The sequence below is a fragment of the Bos taurus genome, chromosome X, assembly GCF_002263795.3.
Source record: "Bos taurus isolate L1 Dominette 01449 registration number 42190680 breed Hereford chromosome X, ARS-UCD2.0, whole genome shotgun sequence".
Taxonomy (NCBI): Eukaryota; Metazoa; Chordata; class Mammalia; order Artiodactyla; family Bovidae; genus Bos; species Bos taurus.
In genome coordinates, this window is record NC_037357.1 from 35,186,410 (window position 1) to 35,200,021 (window position 13,612).

The following is a 13,612-nucleotide window of genomic DNA, read 5'->3' on the forward strand; positions in this document are numbered from 1 at the left end:
GTGCGGAGGAATTTGCCTGGAAGTTTTCCACCGCGGCCGAGCCTTCGGGAGCTAGCTCTGGGCTCGGTGCGGGGAGCCCCGGCCTTGATTTCTCCAGCGGCCCCGGGTTGGGGGGGGGTGGGGGGGGCGAGAAGTTGCCTGTGGGCCGAGGACCCTGGCGGGGGAATGTCCGGAATGTGCCAGGCGCATCTACCTACCCCAGGAGAGGGCAGAGGAAGGGGGCCGGCCGAGAGGAGGGGCGAGGGGCGAGGCTCTGGGCGCAGGAGAAAACCTGTTTGTTCTCCTGAGGGCGGAGCCCAGTCCGCGCCTCCTCGCCGGCCCGCTTGCTCCCCACCGCGTCCCGCGCCCCGCGTCCTCTCCCCAGCCCGGCCAGGCCGGCGCTGCCCACCGGAGGGAGCCCGCGCCCAGAGCCCGCCGGACCCTACGCCCGTCCCGCGAGCCAGGCACCTGTGCCAGGTAGGGCTGTCGAGTCGCCGTCCGCCGTCGACGCGGCCGGCAGAGTCCCTGGTGGAGGGAAACTCGGGCAGAGCCCAGCCGGGTGACAGCGACGACTTGGGGCCTCAGTTTCCCCATCCATAATCTTCACTCTCTCTAAGGGATTCTGCCGGCTGAGGGACGATACTTAGTTTTCTGATTTCGCTGTGAGTGAAGAGACTAAGAAGACAGGCACCTAAGGCTGGCCTGGCCCACCCTCTTTCTGCTAGAGAGGGTGTGATTGTTAGTAAATGGCCTGGGGCCAGGGTGCTCTGCGAGTTGATTGCAGGCCGGGGGAATAAGGGAATCTGAGATCAGCTAGTTCTCCCTGTGTCCATTTTGTAGATGAGAAAACCAAGACCCAGAGTCTGGCTCACCCTGATGCCCAGACCAGGAGGCTCACCGGTTACTTGTGATGAGTGTGTGCTGGGCACCAGGCAGTCTCCTGAAGGGCCACTGGGAAGGTAGCTGCTCAGACCTAAGGCGCCGAATCAAGCGCTGCTGGGTGTTATCAACAGGATCTGCCATGAGCAGGCTCTGTGGCTGGATTGTTTCGGGGGCAAGGGAGCCAAAAGCCTTGTCCTCTTTGGAAAGGCACAGTGATACCTCTGCCTTGGAAAGAGACTAAAAACTCAACTCCTCTGCCTACTCTGCTACTTCTGAGCAGGGGGTGTCCAAGAGGGTAAGATGCCTGGTTGCCTCCCACCCAGGGCTGCTGGGGGCTCACATGAGGTCAGTGGTAAGTGTGCCAGGGCTTTGCAATAGGAATTGTGCTCACGCTGAGCCATTTGCACTTGGTCTTCACACTGTGGAAGGCCACATAGCCACATCTCAGGACCACTCAGCAAACCCTGAGAGAGAGCCCCTCACAACCCACCCAGAGGTGGTCCAGACCCCTGGCACCTGGACCCAGTCCCACCTGGGCCTCATGGCCTTGTGGACTTCTGATCGTGGTACCTGGCTGGGAACAGAAAACAGGGCCCCATGGGCCAACAGGCCTGGACAGTTGGGAGGAGCTCTGCATTCCCACTCGTCATTACCAGCTCACTTAGAGCTGTGGTGGAAGGTGGGGGTGGAATAGTGCCCTACCTTCCCAGGGTCTCCACTGCCGCATCTGAAAAATCAGGGGCAGCTCAGAGACTAGTTCAGAGGCCCTGCTTACAACTTCAAAGGAAGGGGCCAGGACATAGATGCATAGACCAGGAGCCAGCCTGCAGGTTGGCCCTGGCACTTGTGCTGTTCACCTCATCACCCCGGACCACCCCAGGATAGGAAGGAGCAGAACCATCTCACCTACCCTACCCTCACTGTCCATCAGTTCCCAGACCTAGCCCTTGTGCCTTCAGAAGCCAGGACCTTGCTGGGGCCTCTGTATTCAACCGGGGGAGCTGATGTGAGGCGCCAAGCACAGGGCCAGGCACATAGCAAGTGCTCAGATCTGTTCGTTTGTACCCTCTGGACACATACAACTCAGTGACAGAGGTGGACCACGACCACACTGAGGGCTGCCGCCCTGAGTAGCATTACCACCAGGGGCTGTGGGAGCCTGGGATAGGGGAGCAGGCCTGGCTGGGAGGATCAGAAAATACTTCCTGGAGGAGGAGGACTTGGAAGCAGCAGAAGGAGCTCAGGAACTGCCCAGTCAAGGCCTGCGCATTCTTTGAAATTGTCCACCTCCCTTCCTTCTCAACTTGAGCCAAATTCCAGACTGAGTGCCCCAACCTGAGGGCACTGATCCCAGGAGCAGCCAGTGCTTCACCTCGGCCTCCAGCCTGCTTTGTGCTTCTGCTTAGCACCCCTGTGGCCTAGGATTCAGTGGGACAGAGAGTCTAGGCCCCCAGCAGTGGGCCTGGGACCTGCCCATGGTAGGCATCGGCACCTGGTCCCCGAACTGCCCTCAGTTGATGCCAAGAAAAATTTCAAATCTGGCCCAATGCACTCTGGAAGCTGGAAGCCTGCTGTCTCCCTTCTCCACTCAGCCTCCATGGCTGACTGATCCCTTTGGACTGGATCTTGCTTCAGGCCACAGCCCATAAGGTGCCAGCTCATGCGTAATACCCGCTTGCTTTCTGCTTGGTGAATGAGGCTGCCCCAACTGCCAGCCCCTGCCCCTGGCATCAGACAGGAGTGTGGTTGAGGGAGAGGAGAGCTGCTTTCCATGGTTCCAGAGTCCTGAGCAGCAACCCATATGGTGCCCCAGGTCTTTGGGTCCTGAAGTTTGGGATCCATCAGGGATTCTTCATTCCTTCCTGCTGCACTTGCAGAGAGCTGACCTATGCCAGGACAAGGGCAGCCACCCAGAGACCTGCGTGCCTGAAAGTGACCCTCAAAAGAGGTTGACTGGTGGTCATAGGGTGTGTGATGGGACACGCAGGCACCTTTACAGTCGAGTGGTAGGAAAGCGGCTGGGAGACCAGACAGGGTTAAGACCCCAGCTTGGACACAGTATAGTTGTGCAAACCTGAGCACATCATGAAAGCTCTGGAGGCCCCGTGTCACCTGTCCAGAAGGGAGGCTGAAGCCAGGAGCACTGTGCTTTCAGAGCTGTCAGTGGAGCCAGGGTCACCATATCCTCCTCCAGGAGCCATGGTCACCAGGAGTGAGGTTGAGGCCAGGTTGGAAGGGATATGGCTTCTCCACCCGAGGAGAAACCATTTTAAAATCCCTGCTAGTCTGTGCCAACGATGCACATATTGTGTGCACCCACAGTTAAGTGATTTGCCACAGTACACTTCATTCTTGGTCATTTCTGGATGCCTACTAACTAGCATCTGATTTGCTTTCTTTGACGATTTTCACTCGAGTTTTTAACTTTTATCTTGGAGTAATCAAAAGCTCACAGAAAAGTGGTAAGAATGGTACCAAGACCACCCCCTATCTGGATCCCCCACTGTGAACATTTCTGGTCATTTTCTTCAGGAAGGGGGACGCTGATGTGGGAGCAGTTGTGTGACTGTCACCTTCCAGGGGCCACAGCAGGGCCAGGAGGTGGGACCGGCTGGACAATGAAAGGACCAGTGGCCCAGGGGGTGTCATTCTCAAACTCTATAAGGAATTAGGGGAGCCGGAACCTGCAACTTAAGCACACGTCCTGGGAGACCTAGATGCCAGAGGGACCTAGAGGCCACTTTTCCTGTGGGGAGGGTGCTCACAACCCACTGCAAGAGGTGGTGGCAGCCAAGGTGGCTCTGTGGCCACAGCCTGGGTCTGAGAGGAGGCCTGGCCTCTGGGAGCAATGGTGTGTAGGCCCCCCACCACTGCTGCTTGTTGTCCCTGGCAGTCCCTGGCTGCATCGTGGGTGCACCGCGGGTGCTCTGTGTGGCCCCTTGATCTGGTCCCTGGGATTGTTGGCTCAGCACACGACTTTCTGATGACTCGGTCAGTTTCCCACTGAGCAGGCCTGAGGATTCCTACCACCAGAACAGGTATCCCGGGTACAAATGCTCATATCAGGCAGGGCCTGGTTTAAGATTGAACTAAAACAAAATGCAAAACCAGGACTTGCCTCATACTTCTGCCCAGCGAGCTCCTACTCATTCTTTCATTTTTTTCAGAAAGACCCGAGCCAAAGGCACCTTCTAGGGAAACGCAGTGCTGTTCTAGGCCCCTGTCTGTCTGCCCGGCACTGGGTCAGGCTTCAACTTTCTGAATAAGCCTTATGGGATAAATGAAAATGTGGCCGTAAATGAAAATTTGGGAAGTCGGGATCTGCAGTGGACAAGAGTGAGGAAGGAGGGGGCTGGGAAGGCAGATGACAGCCTCACTCGTGATCTCCATGACCAGGGGCAACTGGAGAGGACTTCCCTGTCACTGTACCTGCTCTAGCAGAGGCTGAATGGGTGGCAGGAGTAAGGGTGCAGGGGTGTTCCTGGGGTGGAAAGAGTTTGTTGGGGTGGAAGTGGGCTCTGATGACCCCTGGGTCCCTTTCAACTCCCTTGACTGTCCTTGGGCCCCACTGGAATGAACTGAAGACCACCTTGGTTCCAGGCTGCAGAGACACCTGGAGTGTGTGCTGGGAGGCTCAGCAGGGGAGGTGGCCACACTGGGGTAGCTCTTGTCAGTGGCTCTGGCAAAGGGTCCCCGGCATGTTGGTTCTGCCCAGCCCCCTGGCCTCCACAGAGACATCTCAGAGGGTCCTGCCCAGAAGCCCTTGCTGGTCCTTGATGCCAAGCCACCTCTTCAATAGCCCAGTTGCCCAGAGCAGTTGCTTATATCCAGCCTGCTGAGAGCTAGAAAGTGAAAGTGAAAGTGAAGTCGCTCAGTCATGTCCGACTCTTTGCCACCCCATGGACCATAGCCTATCAGGCTCCTCCGTCCATGGGATTTTCCAGGTAAGAGTGCTGGAGTGGATTGCCATTTCCTTCTCCAGGGGATCTTCCTGACCCAGGAATCGAACCCAGGTCTCCCACATTGCAGGCAGACGTTTTACCATCTGAGCCACCAGGGAAGTCCCTGAGAGCTAGAAAAGGGGCACAAAAGTGATGGGTGGCCAGGTGGTTGTGTCCTACTGGGGCTTGAACTCCCCACCTCCTGGAGGGAGCTGGCCAGCCTCAGACATCTGCCTCCCCGGGCCCTTCTGGTGCTGACGCCAAGAAGTCTATATTCTGGTGTGTTGAGGGGTGGAATGAGGGGAGGTAAAATTCCAGACTTTCATGCAGAAGTCATTTACCTGTAAAGCACATTTACAAATATTCCCCCCAGTCCATGCATTTTTTTTCCATATTACATTTTCCCCCTCTGCAACCCAAGTCTTCTCCAGCTCTTTTCCACGTGATGTGCTTCCTTCCTGCCACTCCTTGGCTTCCAGGCATGAGGCCTAGGATGGGAGCATCATGGGCCGGCAAGGCACTCTGCTCTGCTGCTCGCACAGGGCAAAGAGGCTGGCCAGGGCTCCTGGGAGCTGTGTGCTGCTTAGCCGACTGAGGGGCTTGGACATGACCCAGCTGCTCAGCCATCAATCTGGAAGGCCTCTGAGGGGCCCCTTCCCCCTGAACTGCTGCTGAGAATCTCTGGATCCCAGGAACCCTTGGAGGAAAACAACCTTTCTGCTGACTGTCCTCTTGCCAGCTCCCGGGACCGGGAATCAGGATGTCCTCGTTCCTGAGAGCTGGTCTCGGGAGACTGTCTCACAAATGGGATGTTTGATCATTCCACCCCTTTTGGCTTGGAGAATCAGGTCAGCTGACCCAGTGGCGGCTTAAGTTGACTGGGGTCCAAACTTCGATACTCGGCCAAGCTTGTGCGTTGAGAAAAGGACCGGATGAGGATAACCAAACAGGGATCCCCAGCCCCCTTCCTGCTCCCTTCCACATCCTGCCTGGGGCCTCAGCATTGTTTGTCTGGGTGCAGGTCCTCGCTAGGGTGCTGGGCCTTTGACCTCTAGGGATGCTGCCAAGGAAGAATGGGAGGCTATGGCCCTGGTTATGAGCTTCACTGAAACCAGTGCCGCCCCCTCATGGACAGGCGCAGGGGTCTGGGAGTGCTTTGAGACCCGGGCTTCATCCTCAGCCAGACAGGCTAAGAGATGGGTCTAGTGATTTTTTCTGACACCATGGGACTTGGACTCTGTGTCTCTTGCTCCTTCCTTTGCAGGTGAATTGGAAGAGAGCAGGTGTGCCTCTGCTGTGAAGTCAGTGTCCTGTCAGCTTCTGTTTCTGCTGCTCCTCCCTTCAGGCTCAGGGCTGCTGGGCCGCCTGCAGAGGGAAGCTCGCTAAGGAAGCCCCTTGGCTAGAGGCAGGGTTCTCCAGCAGGTGGGCTTTGACTACCTTGTTGTCACCTGTCCCCTGGGACACATCATTACCCTGAAGGACCTTGAGAGGGGTCTCTCACAGGCATTCATACACAAAGGTGAATCCTCATCTTAAAGCTCGGAGGCATTTGCTTTAAACACAGCCAAAGAGGACCCAGCTGTCTCTTATGGGAGGTGGCTATAAGGCACAGGGACTTTTCTTTGAGCCTGTTCCCCAATGCTGGGACCCCTGGAGGCTCTTATTCATGGAGTACATGAGTACCAGCCCCACCCCTGGGCCCATATCCCCCATCGGCAGGGCCAGTCTTCTGGTGTGTTGAGCTGTTGCACAGCCTCAAGGATCATGCACAGGTGTCCTCCCCACCTCCCTATCTCCCCTTCTCACTGAGGGTGGCGGCCCCCAGGTTGAATTCAGCCAGGAGGTAGGCATGGAAGGACTCTGGTCAGGGGAGCTGACTGGATCCTCAAGCAGTTTGTCATAAGAGGGCCAGAGGAAACAGGTGTGACAGCTGGGGTCCTCCTTGCAGGTTTTGTTTCTCCATGGTTTAGTCACGACACCTTTATCCAATGGTGGGGGAGCCAGAGCCCCATAAAAATGCTCACAGACAGAGCTTTACTAAAACACTGCCTCAAGTTGGCCCAGCAACCATCCCCTGCACTGGGTGGCCCAAGGCCTCAGTGACTTCTTCCAGATGTCCCTGTCACATCTGTTTTCAGTCACTGGGCTTGGCTGCATGGGTCACGGTCAGCTATGCCCTATTGCCCTGTCCCACTGCTTCCTCACTCTTGATTTCTGAGCCATGCCTAACGTGTCTGCCCGGAGCTGAGCCAAGGACTCTGGTGCCAAGAGACTGCATTGTGTCTGATCCTTGCCAGCCAGAGATGGGGCCCTGCAAAAGGTCCATACACATGCGGAAACACAGCTGGACCTCCTGTCAGCTCCCTGGCTGCAGAGTGTCCCAACTCCTCTCTGGGAGGAAGGCCTGCCCCTCGCTCCCCTGCCAGTCGTGCACCCACTCATGCTTGCTCATGGTGGCTAGAGTCCAGCACATACACATGCAGAGAAGCCCCAACTCCTGTGCCCTCTGGCTGCAGCTCCTGGAAGGCAAGGCTGAAGGTGTTTTGTTCCTCTTCCCTCCCAGTTCACCTGGGAGGTCCCTGCCTGGTACCCAGCACCTGCCGCCCAGGGTGGGAGAAGGACAGTCACTCAGCCTGCTGTCGACCTTCATGTGAGCCCCACCGCCTTGCCCCCACCATGGTGTTCTTCCCATTGTCTGGAAGAAGGCAGCCCATCCTAGATGGGCCAGGGAGCACCAAGGAAGAGTGTGGGGGCAGCAACAGCACAGAGGGACCCCAGGGGGACATGAGGACTCCTGTGAGAGGCGCTGCCTGGGCTGAAGCTCAAGGCCTTTTGTCAAGGGTGGAGACACAGACGCCTGCTTGGGAGAGTGGGTAGACATGACATGGGGAGTCAGGCAGGTTGGTAATTCCAGAAAACTTTCCCCCAGTTAGTTTTCTCATCTTGGAGGCAGAGCGTGTGCCTGTGGGGTGACGGGGTGACCCTTCCTCCTGCTGTTTCTCTCTCCATCTCTGTCTCCTCATACATCAGCCAAGCACTGGTGTCCTTGTCTGCCAGCTCTCCAAGGTCCCTCCCTGCCACTAGTCTGCCTTCACCAGCTCCTCTGCCTCAGCTCTGACTGCACTCGCTGATGGCCTCAGATGCCTCCGGGCTCACTGTGCCTGGGACCACAGGCTCCGCATACCCCCCTCATTGGCTCTTCACTTTTCTCTATCCAGTCAAGGCCAGAAGCTCTTTTCCTGGGAGGTTGCCAGGCGGCCTTGCGAGGCTGCAGCAGCTGGGAGGAAGGTGTGGGGCAGCTACCCGTGTCAGAGAGAGCCTGTCCCTGCCAGGGACACTGCCCCAGCCTGCCCCAAGAGATAAGTGCAGGCGAATGGAAGAGGGAGGAAGAAGGGAGTAAAGGGCATGGAGGGTGGCCTGACTTGCTCAGGAGGACTTGCACTTAGTCCAGAGCTGCCCTGGGACAAGTCCGGATGTAGGGCCTTGGTTGGATTTAGCAAGGGAAAGGGTCCTGCCTAGTGGAACTGAGAGAGAGGATGAAAGGTGGTAGGGAAGCCACCCATTCCTTTGGTGGCCCAAGATAGGCACTTGGGCAGGGTGATGTGACACTTCCTAAGAAATGAGAAGCCATCTCCCTATCAAGGTAGATTCAGGCTGTCGTCCTGAAAAGGTGCACAGTGAGGACACCCATTAGCATCCAGATACCAAGCCATGGCATGGGATAGAGCTGGCACCAAATTACAGGGAGGGGCACATCGTCTGGCTTGGGGGTGTCCTGCCACAGGTTTGGTGGCTCAGCACCACTTCACAGATGAGGCTCAGAGAGTGGGACTCATGGGCCAGGAGAGCCTAGAAGAGTTTGGAAGAAGCCCATGTGCCCAGAAAAGGAAGAAGACTTGAAGGCCTGATCAGGCGGGAATTCTGCCTTTTGAAGGTGGCTGGAGGTAGAGGCTTTGGGTGATGTGGCATCCATCTTGTCTTGTTCTCTACCTTCTGCATGGGGTAAGTCGGGAGGTGCATGGGTCTGCAGTTAGAACAGTTTCTTCCCATGTCTTCTTGAATTCAAGTGCAAGCCCTGGCCATGAGAGACCTTGGTGTGTTGGACATGGAAAGGGTAGAGGCTGGGGCTGCAGGGCGTTGGCTGCCCACTTTGGAGAGGATGCTGGGGTCTGGGGCTTGGAGTCAGTCATGAGGCTGAGAGGCCAGGCAGACACCATGTGCATGGCTGATCCAAGTTCTAGGTCTCCTCTGTGTAGCCAGAACCATACTGGTGCCTGGCCACCTGGACCCCAGGCTCTGTGATGTCGTACCTGGGGTCAGCAGGGCTACTGTGCAGCCACAGCTGGGTGCTTAGGTTCTAGCTGGGTCCACCACCCTCTGAAAGTGTTGGAAGTGTGGCCTGGAGCCACTTGCCCAACCTCCCCCAGCTGAGTTTGCTCATAGTGAAGCAGGAGGATGGCATACTTACTGCAGGCGGGTTGCCCCAGTGTCAGAGCCTGTGTCTGCAAAGTGTGCTCCTTCTGTCCTACTGTGTCCTTGTGGTTTAGAGCTTCTAGGAGTGTGTCTCCTGCCATGTGCATGTCTGACCTATCTGAGAACTCAACCCATAATGCAGACAGGGACAGCTTTGCAGGATGGGGTGTGGAAGATGATCATATACAGAGGAGTAAAATGGTTTTGTATACATTATTTAGATGTCTCTTTTCCTGTGCATTTTTATATAAATACAGTTTAAGGAAATGAACACATCCTACAGATATTGTTTTAAAAGCTGCCTTTCACCTAATAATATATAGAAACCAATATACATGAAAGTTTGTTAAATATAGCATATATCAATATCATTTGTAATGGCTGCCTACTATTTGCTTGAACGGTAGATCATATGTTTAAAGACAACTATTGGGAATTTGTATTATCACCAAATTTTCGCCATCATGTTCAACACTGAGATGACACCCTCTTGTATACTGAGTTCTACTTATGTGCTTGTCTCCTTAAGAGAGGTTGCTATGAAGGGAATGGCTGGATCAATGGCCTTGCCCTCTCTGAGGCTTTCAGTACACAGTGAGACTTGTCCTCCAAAATGATGCCCTGACTGATCCGCCGGCCAACCCTGTTTGAGAGCCTTCCAGGAAAGAGCCCTCTTGAGTGGTCCACACCCAATCCTGCAAAGCTGCCCCTGTCTGCAGTATGGGTTGAGTTCTGAGATGGGTCAGACTAAGGGAAGGGATGGTAGGTCTGAGAGGAGAACTGGGTCAGAAGACTGGTGGTGATATTGTGTAAGTCAGGAGCATGACCCCCGCCAACCTCTAGTCCAGTGGCATAAATGGGGGCAGGGGGCAGGGGGTGGCAGGAGGGGACTGACCTGGCAAGGTCAGCTCCCAGGGATGCTGAGGCGTATGGTCCACTTGGAGCACAGTGTTGACATTGAAGTGAGAAGAGTGACTGGGTCAGGGGAGTTTTCCCCCAGTTTTAGAGATGGTAGGGAGCCAGCAGAAGCTGAGTGAGAAGCGAGGGCTGATGTGGACCAAGAAGAATCAGGGGGCAGTGAGTGCTGCCAGAAGAAAGCACAGATGGCAGCTGGTAGTGACTGTGGCCTGTGAACTGTAGGTGTGAGGGGAGTGGTAAAGTGGAGGGAGAAGCTAACTAACTGGGACACGGATTCAGACCTCAGGTGTGTGTCCATCTGGCTGGGACTCATCACCTAAAAGTCTCCGTGTCATAAAGAGCTGCCATCTTCAGTCCCATGAGAAGATTTTTCTTCCTGACTCAAATTTATAGTCCCATCAAAAAAGACTTTTGACTTCTGAGACGAAACATCCATCCTGGTCTTTGCCTGATGAGGTAAGACAAGAAACTGTGAAGATGGAGTCTGGAGCAGGACCTACCAAACTCCACTCCCTTGTCGTGGGCTCTTGTAAGTGCCCCTGCCACTTTGGCCTGGGAGTCCCTGGTGGCCCCTCTGCCTGTATCATTGGGCATGTGCCTGCACCTGCCCTGATTTGGGAAGTAAGTGGCTTGTTTGGTTCTGATTTGACAGAAAACTTCTAGGCAGCGTGACCAAGAGGCTTGTCAAGGGGAAACTGGTGAGTTTCCAACCAAGTAGTGGGAGGTCCTGAGCTGAGGCCCAGAAGAGGTAAGGGCCCACCCCCCCGCAAGGCCTGTCAGTCAGTCACCAGCCTGAGACCAAGATCTCAGGCGGCTCAATGGGCTGCTCCAGGGGCTGCTGGGATGGGCCAGTGGGCATTGTGGTCCTAGGATCTCCTCTGGAGTGAGCTGTGACGTGGCAACCTTAGTGCAGGGCTAGGCATGCAGGGCTCCCACTCGCAGTGATGAGGTGCCGTTCCTGGCATGTGGCAGGCTCAGGCCTCCTTGGCTGCTCCGTCAGTACAGTTTATGGGAAATCCAGCCCTTGCTGACATGGCAAATTTGGTTTGCTCTTGGCGCCCTGCCCTGCCCTGCCCATTTTAATGTGCCCCTGACCTCCGTGAAAACATGTCCTGGACTTGCCAGCTAGCAGCATGGCCCAACTGCTCAGGCCCTGGCCCTACAGGGGCCCAGAAGATGGCGGGCCTCTAATAGGGAGACCCTTGTGCCTAGGACTGTGTGGGCAGAGCCAGGAGCCCTGCTTACTGTCATGACCACTCACCGAAGCCTCCTGCCCCTCTCCTGAGGCCCAAGGGACAGGCTGTGGTGGGTCAGTGCTTTGACTCAAGCCATCTTCTGTCAGTTCCATCCTGGAGAGCTGGCTTCCCTTCTCCAGCCCCTCCTGGACCTGGGAGGCCCTCACAGGCCACGGAAGGGCAGCACTTGCCTCAGGGGCAGAGAGGCAAAAATGAGGCTAGAAGACAAAGTTAGGAAGAGAAATCAGAGCACAGGACACCTCACCTGGTGCCCAAGGGCTTGCCCATTGGACACAGAGCCTACCCTTGAGCTACACAGGGCTGACACCTCCAGGCCATGCTGACTAAGGACAGGCTGAGAGTCACTATGATCACTGTGCTAGGTTGTGCTGGGCAGTTGCAAGAATATTGGTGTCTTCTGTTCTCACAGCAGTCCTGAAAGGTGGACTTTTTTTTTTTTTTTTTAATTCCCATTTTATAAATGAGGACAATGAGGCAAGTCAGAGGGAGAGGTTAGATGACCCATTCAAGGTCTGTCAGATGGCCACTAAGGAGTGAGAGAGACAGCCCAACCCCAAAGAGACTGTCCCCCAGCCTCTATCCTTCCCCATTCCTCCTTCTGGATCCACTAGTGTTGACCACTGCTGCCAACACTCACCAGGCAGAAGTCTGGCCATCAGAGTTCTCTAAGAGAGTTGGTGGCCTGCCTGTCTCAGCCATCTCCCCAACAGACAGGCCATGCGTTCCCCAAGGTGAGTGGCCCTGGGCAGATGTAGGATGTGCTGCCCAGAGGGGCCTTTTGGCCAGACTTCACCAGCTCTGGCTTCCCCATGCCCAGAGGACAGTCTGGAAGGTCTCAGTGTGCCAAGGACCTTATGGTGATGAGCCATTATAAATACGAGAAGTAACAAACCGTGTGCTTGCCTTTGCCCCCAGGAGCCCTGTTGAATCTACTGAGAAGAGACGTTCACAATGAACACCATGAGCATCTCAGCTCTTGGAGGAAGCAGCAAAGGTGAGGTCTGGGTGCCCCCTGGGCCTGGACTTGGACACAAAGTAGCAGAGTGAGAGCAGTGTATGGGGAGGGCTGCAAGCAGGCCTTGGGGCCCTGAGGTGGAGCGCCCCTGCTGAGGCTGCCTGGCCTTGCCACCGCCAGGGAAGCCTCTCCCAGCAGGCGAGGAGGAGCGCAATACTGTCCTCAAGCAGATGAAGGTTCGCACCACGCTTAAGGGGGACAAGAGCTGGATCACCAAACAGGATGAATCGGAGGGCCGCACCCTGTAAGTCTGGGAGGCTGGGAGGGCCAGCAGCAACAGGCTGGGTCTTGGATGGCACTCCATGGGTTACATTAAACCAGTCCCAGGGTGGGAAAGGCCCTGTGCCAGAGTGTGCAATGTGGACGCGGGCCGGGGAAGGAGAAGGTGCAATGGGAATGGTGGGCCAAGTTCCTGAGGTACATGTGGCAGTCCCCTTTTGTGTTCCCTCTTTGCTCAGTGAGCTGCCCTCCGGCTGGACTCATGCCACCTCGCTTTCATCAGCTGGGGAGGTCCCGAAGGCCAGGTGAGAGGTGCTGCCCAGATGGCAGGTGGGTGGGCCTGCACTGCAGTCTTCGGGGGGCAGGGAGGCCTTTGAACTCCACTGGAGGGACGGATTTTCCACTTCCTGGGAAAAGGAGCACAGAGATGACTGGATGCAGGTCCCCTGGGGCCAGCTGCCTCTCCAGCTACACCTCCGTGACTTCAGCTATGAACTGAGACCAAAATTGTCACTGAACACCCCCAAAGGGGTGCAGACAATGTCTCTGAGATACTCTGGGGCCTTAAAGAGTCACACATGACTCTGTTGCATAGGTAATCAGAGTGCCAGGGCAGACTCCAAGTTCAAGATGACATGTTTTGACAGCTGGCTCTCCTCTCTATTTCAAGGACTTTTGCATAGAGGTGTCCAGGGTGGTTCTGAAGTGTCAGCACATCCTGCCCAGATCAGGGGGAACTACTCCTAAGAAGTAGGGGTTTAGCATTAGGGGATAGGGAATTAGGTTGAGGTTGGCGGGGGGGGGGGGTGGGGGCACTAAATTCAGTCTTGATCCTTGTTCCAAAGAGACAGCAGTTGGCAGTTGAGGACAGTGGCCACAGCTGGAAGGGTGGGGTCCAAGTTCAGTGCTAGCCCAACGGGCTGCCTCTG

General features: G+C 55.9%; 1 protein-coding gene across 14 annotated transcripts in view; it reads left to right on the forward strand.

The window, feature by feature from the left end:
* Nucleotides 1-298: 298 nt before the first annotated feature.
* The window catches only part of ZNF185 (zinc finger protein 185 with LIM domain), a 58,848-nt gene continuing 45,534 nt past the window's right edge, over nt 299-13,612 (forward strand). For 7 of the 14 annotated variants that reach the window (XM_010821530.4, XM_015461486.3, XM_015461487.3 and 4 more), the window contains exons 1-4: nt 299-456; nt 12,365-12,443; nt 12,585-12,708; nt 12,923-12,988. In XM_010821530.4, the coding sequence (XP_010819832.2) occupies nt 12,401-12,443; nt 12,585-12,708; nt 12,923-12,988 (233 nt within the window). In that variant the 5' untranslated portion in view covers nt 299-456; nt 12,365-12,400. Of the gene's footprint in view, nt 457-6,066; nt 6,225-12,364; nt 12,444-12,584; nt 12,709-12,922; nt 12,989-13,612 lie in introns of those variants that run through there. The other 7 variants (XM_015461482.3, XM_024988457.2, XM_024988456.2 and 4 more) reach the window with 3 other exon arrangements.